Source organism: Cyprinus carpio, chromosome A14 (assembly GCF_018340385.1).
Source record: "Cyprinus carpio isolate SPL01 chromosome A14, ASM1834038v1, whole genome shotgun sequence".
Lineage (NCBI taxonomy): Eukaryota > Metazoa > Chordata > Actinopteri > Cypriniformes > Cyprinidae > Cyprinus > Cyprinus carpio.
This window is the reverse complement of record NC_056585.1, coordinates 29880924-29896276: the sequence shown is the minus strand read 5'-3', so window position 1 is coordinate 29896276 and position 15353 is coordinate 29880924. Positions and strand designations below refer to the sequence as shown.

The 15353-nt window shown below is 39.6% G+C and overlaps 1 protein-coding gene across 1 annotated transcript; it reads left to right on the top strand.

Annotated features, from left to right (window-relative positions):
* Positions 1-1215: 1215 nt before the first annotated feature.
* drd5a (dopamine receptor D5a) lies at positions 1216-4212 on the top strand. Its single transcript, XM_019072033.2, has one exon. The coding sequence runs from the start codon at positions 1622-1624 to the stop codon at positions 2831-2833; it is 1212 nt and encodes a 403-aa protein (XP_018927578.1). The 5' UTR covers positions 1216-1621; the 3' UTR covers positions 2834-4212.
* Positions 4213-15353: the final 11141 nt, after the last annotated feature.

Sequence of the window (15353 nt, the reverse complement as noted above, 5' to 3'; positions counted from 1 at the left end):
AGCGTTTACGATTAAAACAAGAACAGATATCTGCCAGTGGGCTCAGAAAAATACACTTACTTCAAAGTGACAACAGGTTTATTTTTGTTTATCCCACTGGATGACCAGATATTAAGTTTTGTTTTATTACTCTTTTGATTTTTATTTTTTGGAGAATTATTTTCTAAGATAATTTTATGTTTTTATTATGTGTATCTTTAATTTAAGAGTGTTTTGATATTTGTGCTGAAAAACAAGACAGAAACACATGTGAGAACCCCATTTTTGCAGTGCACGAGGGAGAGGAAATGATGACAGCACGCTCTGTGATGTGATTTATTTGGGGACGGGGCTTGATTCTCTCCGTGATGGATTGATCGGATAGTCAGAAGTGTTTCTGATGGAGGAATAGCTGATGCTCTCACGCTCTCTTCATGAGGGATTTACATCAGGCTCAACGTCTGCATCAGAGAGAGAAGAGCCTGCAAACACAGATGTGCTCCTGATGTGCATCTGTCTCTCTGACAGTTCGAGGTGTTCCTGTGTGTCATGCAATCCCACAATCCCCTCTGGCTGGATGCAGCTGTGGACAGGAGTGAAGTTCAGCAGCACCTGAGGCTCTTCTGTCAGAACTGACGCGTTTTTCCACACTTCACACACGTCTGAGACTCTAGCTGCTGCTGTTAGTGTCACTGTGTCAATTTCTGAGCTTTTCTCTCGTGCACGAGCACAGACGGATCTGTCGCGCGGCTCGTGTCTCTGGAGCTGAAGTGATTGCTCTGATCTACTGTAATATGCGTTGAGGCCTGTTGGCGGCGCTACAGACGCATTCATGCTCTGCTGCATTCCATCCTACTTTCATTGAGGATTTTTGAACTCGTTTGAATGAATCAATCTTCGAGGGAAATCCCGCGCGCGTGCACTGAGAGAATCGATGCATAGTCACAATCTGAGGAAAACTCTTTTAACGCTCACAACCTCCAAAAAAAAAAAAAAAAAAAAAAAAATCGGTTCGTGAGCGCGCTCTGCGTCCTGCAAATAAAGAAGGAAATCCCCGATCATCATCATCATCATCCTCATGTTTGAGCGACACCTGAAGCCGTGTGTGTCTGAGATCTGCTCGCGTGTATTTACACCTGAACGCGTTAACATCGGCGGGGCATGTTGTCACAACGAAAGCCCGCTGTTTATTCGCTTGAAAAAACAACAACATTAAAATACTCTATAAACCTCACATCTCGTCTGCATTAGCAATATTTACCGGATTACCAGATAAACAAGAAATTATGAAATAAAAAAATGCGAAAGCTAATGTAATTATTGAGTTAATAAGTACAGTAATAAAGTGGTTCTTCTATTCATTCACTGCATATCCAGACTGACATCAATCTCTCTCTCTCTCTCTCTCTCTCTCTCTGTCGCTCGCTCGCTCATAACAGCCGTGCACGGTTCCCGGGCGCTCAGAGAGAGGTCGGACAGCCGTCGAGCGCAAGCACACACACACACATCCGTGTCCTCTCATCGGATCATCTGGACCCGCTCGGTGTCGGAGTCCCTCTTCGGTCATGCGGGACGCATCGGCACCGGAGCCGGCGCTCGCGCACACACCCGATGGCGGCCCGTGAGCGCGCCGGGACCCAGCATGTCCAACCGAACCGAGTCCGAGCCGCGGGAGACGCTGGCGCGCGCGCTCACCGGCTGCCTGCTGTGCGCTCTGATCCTCTGGACTCTGTTCGGGAACATCCTGGTGTGCGCCGCCGTGCTGCGCTTCCGCCACCTGCGCACCAAAGTTACGAACATCTTCATCGTGTCGCTGGCCGTGTCGGACCTGTTCGTGGCCGTGCTGGTGATGCCGTGGAAGGCGGTGGCGGAGGTGGCCGGATTCTGGCCGTTCGGCGCGTTCTGCGACATCTGGGTGGCGTTTGACATCATGTGCTCCACCGCGTCTATCCTGAACCTGTGCGTGATCAGCGTGGACCGCTACTGGGCCATCAGCAGCCCGTTCCGCTACGAGCGCAAGATGACCCCGCGCGTGGCCTTCGTGATGATCGGCGCGGCGTGGACGCTGTCCGTGCTCATCTCGTTCATCCCGGTGCAGCTGGACTGGCACAAAGCCGCCGCGGAGCCCAACGCCACGGACGACGACAGCTGCGACTCGAGCCTGAGCCGCGAGTACGCCATCTCCTCGTCCCTCATCAGCTTCTACATTCCCGTGGCGATCATGATCGTCACCTACACGCGGATCTACCGGATCGCGCAGATCCAGATCCGGAGGATCGCCTCGCTGGAGCGCGCCGCCGAGCACGCGCAGAGCTGCCGGACGAACCGGCTCGCGTGCCAACACCACAGCAGCCTGAAGACGACCATCAACCGCGAGACCAAAGTCCTGAAGACGCTGTCCATCATCATGGGCGTGTTCGTGTGCTGCTGGCTGCCGTTCTTCGTGCTCAACTGCGTGGTTCCGTTCTGCCACAAAAAGCCGTCCGCGGGCCTGCCGTGCGTCAGCGACACCACGTTCGACGTGTTCGTGTGGTTCGGCTGGACCAACTCGTCCCTCAACCCCGTCATCTACGCCTTCAACGCGGAGTTCCGCAAGGGCTTCTCCAGCCTGCTGGGCTGCCGGAACCGCTGCCGGACTCCGGTGGAGACGGTGAACATCAGCAACGAGCTCGTGTCCTACAACCAGGACACGCTGTTCCACCGGGAGGTGGCGAGCGCCTACGTCAACATCATCCCGAACGAGGTGGACGACGCGTTCGACCGGATCTCGCAGCTTTCGCGGGACAACGAGGACTCTGTGTGCGAGCTGGAGTGCGAGGCGGGCGGTGCGTTCACGCCGAACGGAGTCCACTGACCGCGAGGGCCGGACTGGAGTGTTTCTGAAAAGTTGCCCAGTTGTTGTCACATGACCGCGCTGCTGTTTGACCCGGTGAGTCCCGTTATCACGCGCGCAGCTGCTGAAGCTGTGAAAGCAGTGCGTTAACTCTGGTTATAGTGCCTGAAGAACCTTCCACTGTGCTGAACTCACCGATAAACAGAAACAACTCACGGAGAGTTCAGACCGGCTCTTGGAGTCAGTCAGAGTATTTCTAAAGCGTTTTATCATTTCGAAGCAGCTTCACAGTAATAAACGCTGGTAGTGATGTGCGAATTAATAATAGTGTCATGATTCAGATCGGTTCAGTGCAGAGCCCCGCACATGGCATGCAGGAAAAAATAAATAAATCGTGCGCACGATTTATAAATTGAGAGAACGAATTATTAAATTGTGCGCACGATGTATTTATTTTCTCTTGCATGTCATGTGCGGGGCTCCGTGGTTCAGTGTTCATTCTGATAAATTTCTCGACAGTGAAATAAATTGTATTCCGCTGTAATCCTCACATCCTCAGACTGTGGCTAACGTTCCGGCAATGTTCTCAAAGTTACGAACAAACGTTCTTCCAGTAACTTTAACAGAACGTTCAGAGTGATCTGCTCTTTAATAACGTTTTCAAAGCGTTCGCACGAAAACATTATTTAGACATCATTCATGCAGTGCTTGTTCCTGAAACGTTTCAGTTGGACGTTCATCTAATGTTTTTTAAATCTTGCTACTTGTTTCAGAACACTCAAAAGTAGCGTTCCCATAATGTGTGCGCAGTGATACAGTGGGATGTTCCCCAACATTTGCTTAACCAGGAGAAACTCTTTTAAATGATTTTTCTTTTCTTCATAACTTAATGTAAACGTTAGAAAAACATCCAAAGCTTTGCTAGCAGCAGCTCTACAGAAGAGCATAGATTCATTATTCAGATCAAAGTCAAACCAGCAATATTACTGAATATTAAACCTCATGTCATGCAAACATGAAAACAACAGAAATAAATCATCAACATAAATTACTACATCTGAACTCAGAATAATCACAAATATTCATCTGTCACATACACATGGATAGACTTGATTTCCGTTCACTAATTTATGCAGTGTGTGATTTTCATATTCAGTATTTCGCTCTTGTTTTGCAGTACAAACATCTAAAGACCCTTAAATCAAGATACATTTACTGGAGAAGCACAATGACAAGATATTAATGTTGTTTTCTGAAAAAACATTAAGAAAGTTTATGATTAAAACAAGAACAAATATCGTTCAGAAGAATAAACTTAATTCAAAGTGAAAAGTGTATTTTTTCTGACCCCGCTGACAGATATTTTCTCTTGCTTTAAGCAAAAACTAACTTTTTTTCTGAAATGAGTGTGTTAAGTTTATGTTTTAGATTTTTTAGAGTTTTAGAGCGTTTTTTTAGTTTTTTTGGTATCTATTATAGTTTTCATTTATATATTTTCCATTTTCATTGTTTTTGTAATTTTACTTCTTTACTTTCTTTATTTTTCAGTTTAGTTTTTATTTTTAGTACATTAATTTAAACTAAATGAAAATTAAACTAGCTAAAATAAAACTTTTAGTATTATTTTATTTATTTTCGTTTAACGTGTTATTTCAAGTAACAAAATTGTAATAATAATCATGATATCTTGTTTCTGCAGTATTGAAAACAAGAGAAAACTACTAATATTCTCAAAGCAAGATGATTTTTGTGACCCCATCAGAAGATATTTGATCTGGTTTCGAGCATAAACCCACTTCATGATAGATTTCTCAGAAAACAAGATTTAATATGTTAGATGTTAATGTTAATTTCCCTCTCCAGTAAATGTGTGTTGATTTCAGGATGTTTAGATATTTCCACCATGCTTCACATCAACAGGCTTCTATTGTTGTGACTCACAATCATCTAGAAGTCAGAGTTTCCTGCTCACATGTTTGGAACTCAGAATTATGATATTTCTGACTCCGCTGGAATGAAAGGTCAGAGCATTATTGAAGTGTTGCTCGTTTTGTCAAACGCAGCCGGTCATCTGACACACTGTGGTCCGAGCGCAGCCGCACTCATGGTTCCTCTGTGGACTGTCATCGTCTTCATCATCCTCATCATCCGTGACTCAAACCAGCCGGAGAGATTCTACAGCCTTATTCCGTCAGTTAGTGATCAGCCTTACTCTGAGTGCAATATTCCTGAACACAGCCTCCGCTCGGGACTCCTGCAGTATTATCACACCAGCTACTCTCTCCTCATGCACTTATTTATTGGTTCATGGAGCTGTAATGTGTCGTCTGATGTATGAGCGCGCCGCTGGGGTTCTGGGGTCGAGTGCTGTTTGATGGTGAATGTCTGAAGAGCACATTAATGTTGTGATGCTTCATTGTGTTTCATTACTGTAACGTTTATTGTTTACAAAAGCGAAGCCTGTAGATTCACTGTAATGAGCTGTTAACTGTGAACAGTGACTCTGAGTGTGTGTGTGTGTGTGTGTGTGTGTGTGGATGATGTCTTTCTCTGTCTCTCTCACACACACACACACACACACATACACACACACACACACACATGAATGTACTCTAACAGTCATGTGCACAGATGTTTTTTTAATAAAATGACCATTACATGACCATATTTTGTGCTTGCAGGTGTGTGTGTAGGTGTGTGTGTTCTGCGTCTGGTCAGTGTTTCTGCTGGTCATTGTTACAATAACTAAACAGAATGTAGCACGATACAAACAGTGTGTCAGATGATCTGCTCCAGTGTAAGTGGATGTGCTGCAAACACAGATGTTCTTCTGCAGTGTTTTCTCTTGTTGTCCAGCACAAGTATCAGAACGTCCTTAAATCAAGATTTACTTGTGAGGCAAAATCACTTCAGATATTAAATCTCGCTTTCTAAAAAAATAAGTAATTTTTGCTTTAAACAAAAACAAATATCTGCCAATGCGTTCAGAAGAATGAACTTAATTTAAAGTGAAAACTATATTTTCTCGTTTTAAGCAAAAACTCACTTTTTTTTTCTGAAAGTAAACCGACTTACAGTGTTCTTTTAGACTGTTACTACATTTACAGCGTTATTTTAGTATCACTGAGATACTATTATCATTTTCATTTATATATTTTCCATTTTCATTGTGATTTTAGTAATTTTGTTGTGTTTTTGTAATTTTACTTCATTTTTATTTATTTATTTTTTTGTTTAGTTTTCATTTCAGTACATCAATTTAAACTAAATTAAAATGTAACTAGCTAAAATAAAACTTTTTATATTTAATATAACTTCAGATAACATATGTTATATTTAAAGTAACAAAAATGTAATAATAATCATGATATCTTACATTATTTAGTTTCTCCAGTAAATGAATTGATTTAGGAATTTGTATATATTTGTACTGGAAAACAAGAGAAAACTACTAATATTCTCAGTGTGTGCTGGTAGTCTGACGCAGACACATTTAACATAATGTTCCTGAAATAAGTGTGTTTCTCCAGTGTTACTATCACAGAAACTAAAGCTCTCTCCTCACATACTGATGTTCTTAATGTGAACATGACACTGTCATGAAGAAATCACTTCACAAACACTGACCTTCACCATGTCGTGTGTGTGAGTGAGTGTGTGTGTAAGAGTGTGTGTGAGTGAGTGAATGTGTGTGTGAGTGTGTGTGTGTGTGTGTGTGTGTGTGTGTGTGTGTGTGTGAGAGAGTGTGTGTGAGTGTGTGTGAGTGAGTGTGTGTGTGTGTGTGTGTGTGTGTGAGTGTGTGTGTGTGTGTGTGTGTGTGTGTGTGAAACAGAGTGTGTGTAAGAGTGTGTGTGAGTGAGTGAATGTGTGTGTGAGTGTGTGTGTGTGTGTGTGAAAGAAAGAGAGATTCAGCAGAATATGACCTGATACAGTCTGTCTCTCAGTGACTGTGATATAAAATCCTCCAGACTGAAATCATCCAGGTCTTCAGCTCCACACATCAGTTTTGTTCATCTCAGACGGGCCGCTGGACATTCAGGGTTTCGTTCAGACGTCTGCGGTGCGTCACTTGACTAAATTCCAGTCCTTACTGGAGAGAAAACAGATCCTGTTAAACTCAGGCTCAGGTCAGGTGTCACTGTAAGTCTTCTTTACATCACGTCCTCAGTGTTTTTATGAAAGGTGTTATCATGATCAGTAGCATTAATGACATCAGATTTTTGAGATAAGACATTTGTGTTATGAATTTTGTGTTTTTAATTTAGAGGTTTTGCTCTGTTTTGCTCCATATTATGTCTCTTCTTTCAGTCTAGTGCACAGAAAACATCCAAAGTGTTGCTTTTATTGCACTTTGTCTTTTTGCTTCTGTAGATTTCAATCTTTAAAGAGTTTTTCTCTTACAAACAGCAAACGTCTCCTGGTTTACGAGTGAATGAATCTTCCTCAGAAGAGACAAAAACAGCAGCTCAGAATTGGTATTTAAAAGTTCAGTGTCATGAGCTTATCTATTAGATTACAAGAGAACTTGGGTCAAAAACAATGATAACAGCAGCTTTTTTAAATTATTTATTTTTATTTTTTTTGTGACAGGGCCAGAGAAAATGTTGGCAATATTTTGCCCTGTTCAAAGGAAAAACAAGCAGATTTTTCTGAGCCCATGGACAGATATTTTTTCTTGTGTTATACATGATTTTGATATTTTTTAATAGCTTATCTCTTTCGGCCTCTCCAGTAAGCGTGTCTTGATTTAGGAATGTTTAGATATTTGCACTGGACAACAGGACAGAACCAGAGAATCCGTCAGTCTCTCTGAACTCCTGGAGTCTGCGTCGCTGTGATTTCTTCATTAGTGGATGATGTGGAGGCGTGTGAATCTTTCATTAGATTGTGTAACAGAGCGCTCTGGAGAGGACTGTAATCACGGGATTACTGACCCGCCGATGAATCTAATCCCACAGAACCACAGATCCAGCGCCAAAACCAGCACACGGATAATTCACTCGCAGCATTCAAACCTGTGACTGCAAGAGAATCAACCATGGGTTTACTACAGTATTTGGTCAAGAGCGGTCAGTAGGGAAGGATTACAGGACAAAGAACTCTGATCTCTTGTGTATTGTAGTGTATTGTATCAGTTAATGGTAGAAATTTCAAAGTTAACTGACACAAACTTCAGGGAAAACCAACCCAAAAAATTACAGTCACAGTCAAAAACAACTCAAACAAGTCAAAGATCAATCAATGATGATTTATCCACCAAAACACAGAAACAACACAACCGTACCTCACTATCAATGATGATTTATCCACCAAAACACAGAAGCACCATTCACACAACACATGTTGACCAATGTGCTTTTACACCACTCCAATAAAACAATACAGTAATTAAAAAGTAATTAAAATATGTAAATAATAATAATCATTATCATCAAAAAGATGAGTAAGCCATTTCAAACAAGTGTGTCTTAAGTGTGTACTTTAAAACATGTACAGAGTCAGCGTCCCTAACATGTGTGGTAAACTATTCCAAAGTTTTTGGAGCAACTACCCAAAAGCACGATCCCCTTTCTGGCTTAGCTTAGTCCTCTGAACTTTTAACAGGTTTTGAAGTTGATGATCTCAAGGTTCTACCTGTCTTGTACCCTATTAACAAATCTGATAATATAGTCGGTCGTGCAAGGCCGTGAAGATATTTATACACTAATAAAAGGAGTTTAAAATCAATTCTGTATTGTACTGGGAGCCAATGTAAATGGACCAGTGATGGAGTGATGTGTTTCCCGTTTTTTAGTGTTAGTTAGTAATCTCGCTGCAGCATTTTGTACCTTTTGTAGCCTTGAATATTATGCTTGACTAATACCCTTATATAAAGAATTGGCAATAGTCTAGTCTTGAGGATATAAGAGCATGGATTGCAATTTCAAGGCTCTTATATGTCAAAGATGATTTCATTTTAGCCAAATTTCTCAAGTGAAAAAACTTGACTTGACCACAATAATTTACCTGTGTGCATTCAATTTCAGTGCGCTATCAATATAAACCCCCAGTTTTTAACACAATCTTTCACATATAATGACAGTGATCCAAAATTGAACTCTGCTGCGCCTTTGGTTCCCTCTAGGGCCAAACACTACAAACCGCTGTCTTTTTTTCTTTGAGGTATAAAAAATTACACGCAAGCCATGATTTAAGATCAGACAGGCACGACATTAGAGATTGCACATTATTTCCATTTTGTAACGGTAATATATTTGCAAGTCATCTGCATAACAATGAAATGTATGTCATACTTCTTAAAATGTCTCCTAATGGGTATGCATGAGAAAAAAGCATAGGGGCTAGGATAAGAGCCCTGTGGAAGAGCATAGGGGCTAGGATAGAGGCCTTGTGGCACCACATTTTATGAGTGTATGTCGATCTCGATGTGTACTGGCCCAGTCTCACTGCCATGGTTCTGGCAGTCAGATAAGACTTAAACCAATTTAGGGCCTTCCCCTGAATCCCTACATAGCCGTGAAAGCATTATGATCTATTGTGTCAAAGGCCCGCAGTTAAAGTCCAATAAAAACTAACACTGCTGAATCACCAGCATCCACCGTCATCAGCAAATCATTGAACACTTTTTACAAGAGCAGTCTCTGTGGAATGATGCTTCTTAAAACCAGACTGATAAACTTCACCAATTTACTCTGTTCTAAGTATACATGTATTGATTAAACACTACTTTTTCTAAAATTTTTTGACATGAATGAAAGATGAGAAAACCGGTCTAAAATTGATCAAGTCAGTTTGATCTAAGTTAGGTTTTTTTAATATAGGTTGCACCAAGGCCTGCTTCAGCATACTTGGAAAAGTACCTGTGTTCAACGCTTTTATTCACAATCTATACTAGAGTCCAATAACCTCAATGTTTTCTTTAAAAAACCACGGAGGAAACAAAATGCTACACTACACTACAACAAAACACTACAAAATGAAACCATGATTACTACAGTGAACATGGTTTAACTTGATATTATAGTAAAACCATAGTAACTACAATATAAAATCATGGCCCGTACCTCACTACAAAATTAACCATGATTTACTACAGTATTTGCAGTAAAATCCATACGCTAAAAAATCATTCAGAGATCCTAGTAAATGTCACTAATAATACAATACATTCAATTAAACATCAAATTTACTAGAAAGACTGAAATAGTATTTTCTTGTAAAATGTAGTGAAGTGTGCAGTGTAGTTTGGACCCCCACCTATGACTTTACCACGTTTTGTAAAACCATAAAAAAAAAAATAAAAATCTTTACTAAGTAAGACTTTTAACCTGGGAGAAATAAAATGTAAACGATCATCAACGATATTTTGAAGTCAAGTTTGGACCCCATTGACTTTCATTGTATGGACCAAAAAAAAAAAAATCTTTACAAAAGATCTAAAAAATGTACATGAGGAAGAATAAATGATGACTTTGGATCTAAGTTCTTTGAATAAATGATGACTTTGGATGATTTTTGGTTTTTGGTTTTTGTCGTCTGATTCTTAGGATGTTCTTTGGTTTTATAATGATGTCTTCAGTCAGCTCTGATTAAACGAATGGAATACTTTCATCCACAGTGGTCCTGATGAAGAACACGCTCTGATGTTCCTCATGTGATTTGACATTGTGGATGTGTTCAGACGTCATTCTCTCGCTCCAGATGAATTATTATCAGGCTTTAATGTCCCTGGAGAGCGTTCAGAGGCATGAAAGCACAGAAACACAGCGGCTCGACCTACAAACATCATCTGACCGCAGAGAGTCCTGAAGAACGGCAGAGCCACAGCCAATCAGCAGCGAGCGGCTCAGTGTCACACACACACACACACACACACACACACACACTCTCATTATCTGAGTGCTCTGCTGTCTGTCTGTCGTTCAGGATAAACAGGATTCTCTGGTTTTGCTCTCTGTCCTGAAGGCATTAAATCAGTTTCACGGCTGCATGTTTAGCTCTCTGCATGAGGACAGCACAGAGACGTCTGCTGATCCACGAACAGCTAGTTAGGAACACTATAACCTAACACTAACCCATAAACTAACCCCAACAGAAAAAAAAATATTTTCACAATAAAAAAATTCTTTATATTTATATCACTTTCACAGTTTCTTTTTTGTCAAGTTTAGTCCACTTTTGTACAAATTTGTCTCCAAGTCCTCTGCTGCTCTTCAGTCATTTCTGACCGAAACATTTTATTTATTTTGTTTATGATTTTTTATTTTATTTATTCATTTACACACGCACACACTTTGGTTTTTTATTTTATTTATTTTTTATTTATTTTGTTTATGATTTTTTATTTTATTTATTCATTAATTGTCCTGAAAGAAAACATAGTCACACTTGTACTGTTTTGTGGTCCAAAATGAGTGCATTGGAAACAAATAGGAAGTGAATTTCATCTTTAGATGTTTTCATCGCCTTGCCTGAAGTTTTACTACTTGTTCCAAAATGTTCAGAGAACTTTCAAAAGTAATGTTCCCATAACATTTGCAAAATATGAAATGGAATGTTCCTTTAACATCTGTATAGTGGAAAAGTTTGTGTGCGCCCAAACAAATCTGACTGAAAGCTCTCTCTCTCTCTCTTTTTTTTTTTTTTGGTGATATCAACCTCAAATTTGGAACACGACTTGTTTAGATTTATGGCTTTAAGTTTCTCACATTTTTAGAGTAAAACATGGTTATAAATAAATATATATTTAATAAAATTTAAATATAGTATTTGTCCATATTTCATAATAATAAACCTATTTTTTTTAACTTTCACTTTTAAAAAAAAAAACCTTTTTATATTTCTGCCAAGTGTCTTCTTTTAAAAACAGACCAACCTTAGTTTGTGCAAAATAAGTCTGCGCTCCAAATCATTTAGAATTTTGATAATTCCCCTAATTTCCCTAAAAATACAAAATATTAAATAAAAAACACTATCAAAGTAAAATATAGTACATTGACTTCATTTAAATAAAAAATCTGACTGCCGCACCAGAGGGTGAAGTAACCTAAAATCTGCTTCTCTGAAGAAGATAAACATCAAAACAAAATGTTTTTGTGTTTAGAAAAATATCTTGTTTTCCATTATCTCATGTTATCTCATAGATGTATCTTGATGTAAGAATATTCAAAGGAATTTTCTAAGTGAGGAAGTCTTAGTGCTTCAACTATTTGTCAACCCATCAGCGTGTGATGAACCAGCACTAACCTGCACCTCCACAGAGCGGATCATTACAGTCACTGTACAGTACTGCTAATACATGATCAATATATAATAGAGCCTCATTACATGTCATTATCATTCATCGCATGTTCAGTGTTTGCTGTGTCTGTCATGTGGTGATTGTGTCATTCATCATGTGTTCTGACTCTCTCTGGACTCTCAGAGATCAGGACGTTCCCGGCTGGATGTTTTTCTCACACGTCTCGTAACTGAGCCTGAAGAGCCGCAGATCGACTCACGTTTCACACCAAACAGCAGCGGATGAATCTAGTGTCACACGGTGATTCTGTGCTGCTGCTTCTCTTTGTTTCTCTTCATCAGAGCAGCGCCTGAGGGTGAGAGTCGATCAGGATCTGCTGTGTGTTCCTCTCACGCTGCTGGGTCACTCACAAACCTCACAAACTTCTCAGCATGACCAGTTTCACCTGAGATTTAAACCCAGATTACAGGAGGGCACAAATGACTTCAGAGAGATGGCAGCAGCATCATGTTATTTTGACACAGAGATTGGTAGGTGTGTTGACTTGATCAGTCTTTGTTGCATCATATGCCAATGGTGACGGTTCAAAAATGGGAAAAATGCACTTTTTGTGTTCTTTTTCCAAAGTTTGCATGCCTGTATTTAAGGCCCTGTATTGTTCCTTTCCAGAAAATACTGTTTGCAGTTTAGCTTCAAAAGCAGGTAAACTGAATAAAATCCTTTTTTTTAATATCCCTGAAACTGATTCAGATATAGAATCTTTTGAATACACTATTGAGAACAAGTTAATGTGCCTCAACTTGACCATGTTAGTGCATTTTTCGCACTCAGACACACGTTCAATGCAGTTGTTCTGATAAAAGGAAACAAGCTAAATTTCTAATTTCAACATTATTTGTTCTTCAGACATTCCTTCTTTAAATACAAGAAGTATCAACTGTATGTAAGTGACCTACAATTGTTTTTTAACCACTGAAAATAGGTAAAATTGAACAATGTGCTCATGGAGCCACACTGAGATCTCAATATCTCTGGAACAGAATCATACAGGGTCTTAAAAACAAATATTTCAGGTTATGAGTAACCAGAAACTAAAAGGTTGTTAAGATATCTTTAATACTTCTTGAGCTGCAGACTTTGGGAAAAGAACACAAGAAGTGCTTTTTTCCTGTTTCAAAGGTTGTTAAGATGTCTTTAGTATTTTCAAGTTGACAGACTTTACTAACACATCTACCAATCTCTGTCAAAATAACGTGATGCTGCTGCCATCTTTCTGAAATCACTTTTGCCCTCCTGTAATTTAACTTTAAATTTCAGGTAAAAATTGTCATTTTGACCCCTTTCTCCAAGATAGTGGATAACTCATTTATTTCTCAGTTTCTCTCAGGGTTTATTCATGGTGTTTCTAAAGCTGCTCTGAAACGCTCTGTGTTGTGAAAGGAGAGGACGCTGACTGAACGCTCGTCTGTCTCTCAGCAGGTACACAGACAGAATCCATCAGGACACAATCATTTCACAGAGGAACATCCCACACACGAGGTCCATCTGCACACCAGCACACAGTCCCATTACAAACACAATCACTGAGCACGTGTGTGTGTGTGTGTGTGTGTGTGTGTTTATGTGTGTTTGATATGAGGGTGATTTAAATTCAGAGCAGATATAGGAAATATTGGATTACACTGCAAAATTTATAATGAATATTTTTTGGTCTTTTTGTATTTTGTTTTTTTCTTTTCCATTTCAAACATCTAAATATCCTTAAAACAAGTTACATTTACTGGAGAAGCAAAATGACAGAAATTTAAGTCTTGATTTCTGAAAAATGTATTTGAAAAAAAAAAGAGTTTATAATTACCACTCTGGTGTATTTTTTTTTTTTTTTTTTACTTCATTGGAACGTTATTTAACTTGGTAAAGGATTTAGCAGTTTTTATGTGAACACACACACACACACACACACACAGAGACACACACACACACACACTCATACAGAGACACACAGAGAGACACACACACACAAACACACACACACACACTCTCACTCAGACACACACACACAGACACTCACACAGAGACACTCACACACACACACACACACACACACACACACACACACACACACACACACTCTCACACAGAGACACACAGAGAGAAACACACACACACACACACACACACACACACACTCAAGCGCGCGGCCGATGACCTGGATACGCTTCAGTCTCTCAGGACGTCAGGTGAGATTCTACTCACACACACACACACACACACACACAGATCTCCCAGAATCCTCTCTGCCTATGTGTGTGTGTGTGCATGATGTAACAGTGCTGTAACTCCATCATATGTGTAACACTACAATATAATATTGAATCAGTCAGAGGTGCAGTGACAGGGTAACACTACAATATAATATTGAATCAGTCAACTGAACAAATTATAACTGAACAAACCTTACAGATTTCAATAACAGCACATTATTGACATTAAAATCAGTCATTTGTAACCATTTACCATCATGCCTCCATCAATATTAATGTTTTTAAAGTTTTTTTTTCATACAAGTTTTTGTAAGTTTTAGATAGTTGATTCTGATATTTTATATGACTGATCACAGCAAGCTGTTGAAATTAACTCAACGTGACTGTATCAATTCTTATTTTGTGATTTTTGTATGTTGTAAAAAATGTGGACGTGAAGAAGAAACTAACTACAGTTTTATTATTATTGCATTTAATATGATTTAGTATGCTGGTAAGTTTGATTTCTGTGATCATCTATATCTACGTGTACAGATCTATCTGAAGTTTGATGTGTTTGTTATTAAATGTATGCGTTCACACTAGGACTCGTGATAATTCATCATACACACACTGTACCTGAACGATGACTGTATCTCCTTTGACGAGCTCGTTAAAGCTCATTTGTATTCTCATGTCTTTATTGATTTGTGTTTACTTCAAGTATTGATTAAATCATTTCTCTATCCACCAATGATTCGCGTCCAGCTTTTGTCTGCTGACTCCATCTGCATCAAAGATTTTTTACTAGGTTCATTTATTTTGTTGAACCTGAATGAGAAATATGTTGGTAACAAAATGATGTTGTTGACCTTAAGAGTTTGTTAAAACGTTCCAAATCTGAACAAACAATCTTACGTTGAACAATGTGCCTGTTCCCATCATGCATTGCAGCTTGAAATGTTATGTGGTTCCTGTTATTAAAACGATGATTGCTTTACGGTTTCCTGGTTTAATTTACGCTGCTGCTGTGGGCTTTCTGTCTACGGCTCAGAGA

Excerpts from the sequence above, each read along its gene's own strand:
- drd5a (XM_019072033.2), top strand. The coding sequence starts at position 1,622 with ATGTCCAACCGAACCGAGTCCGAGCCGCGGGAGACGCTGGCGCGCGCG.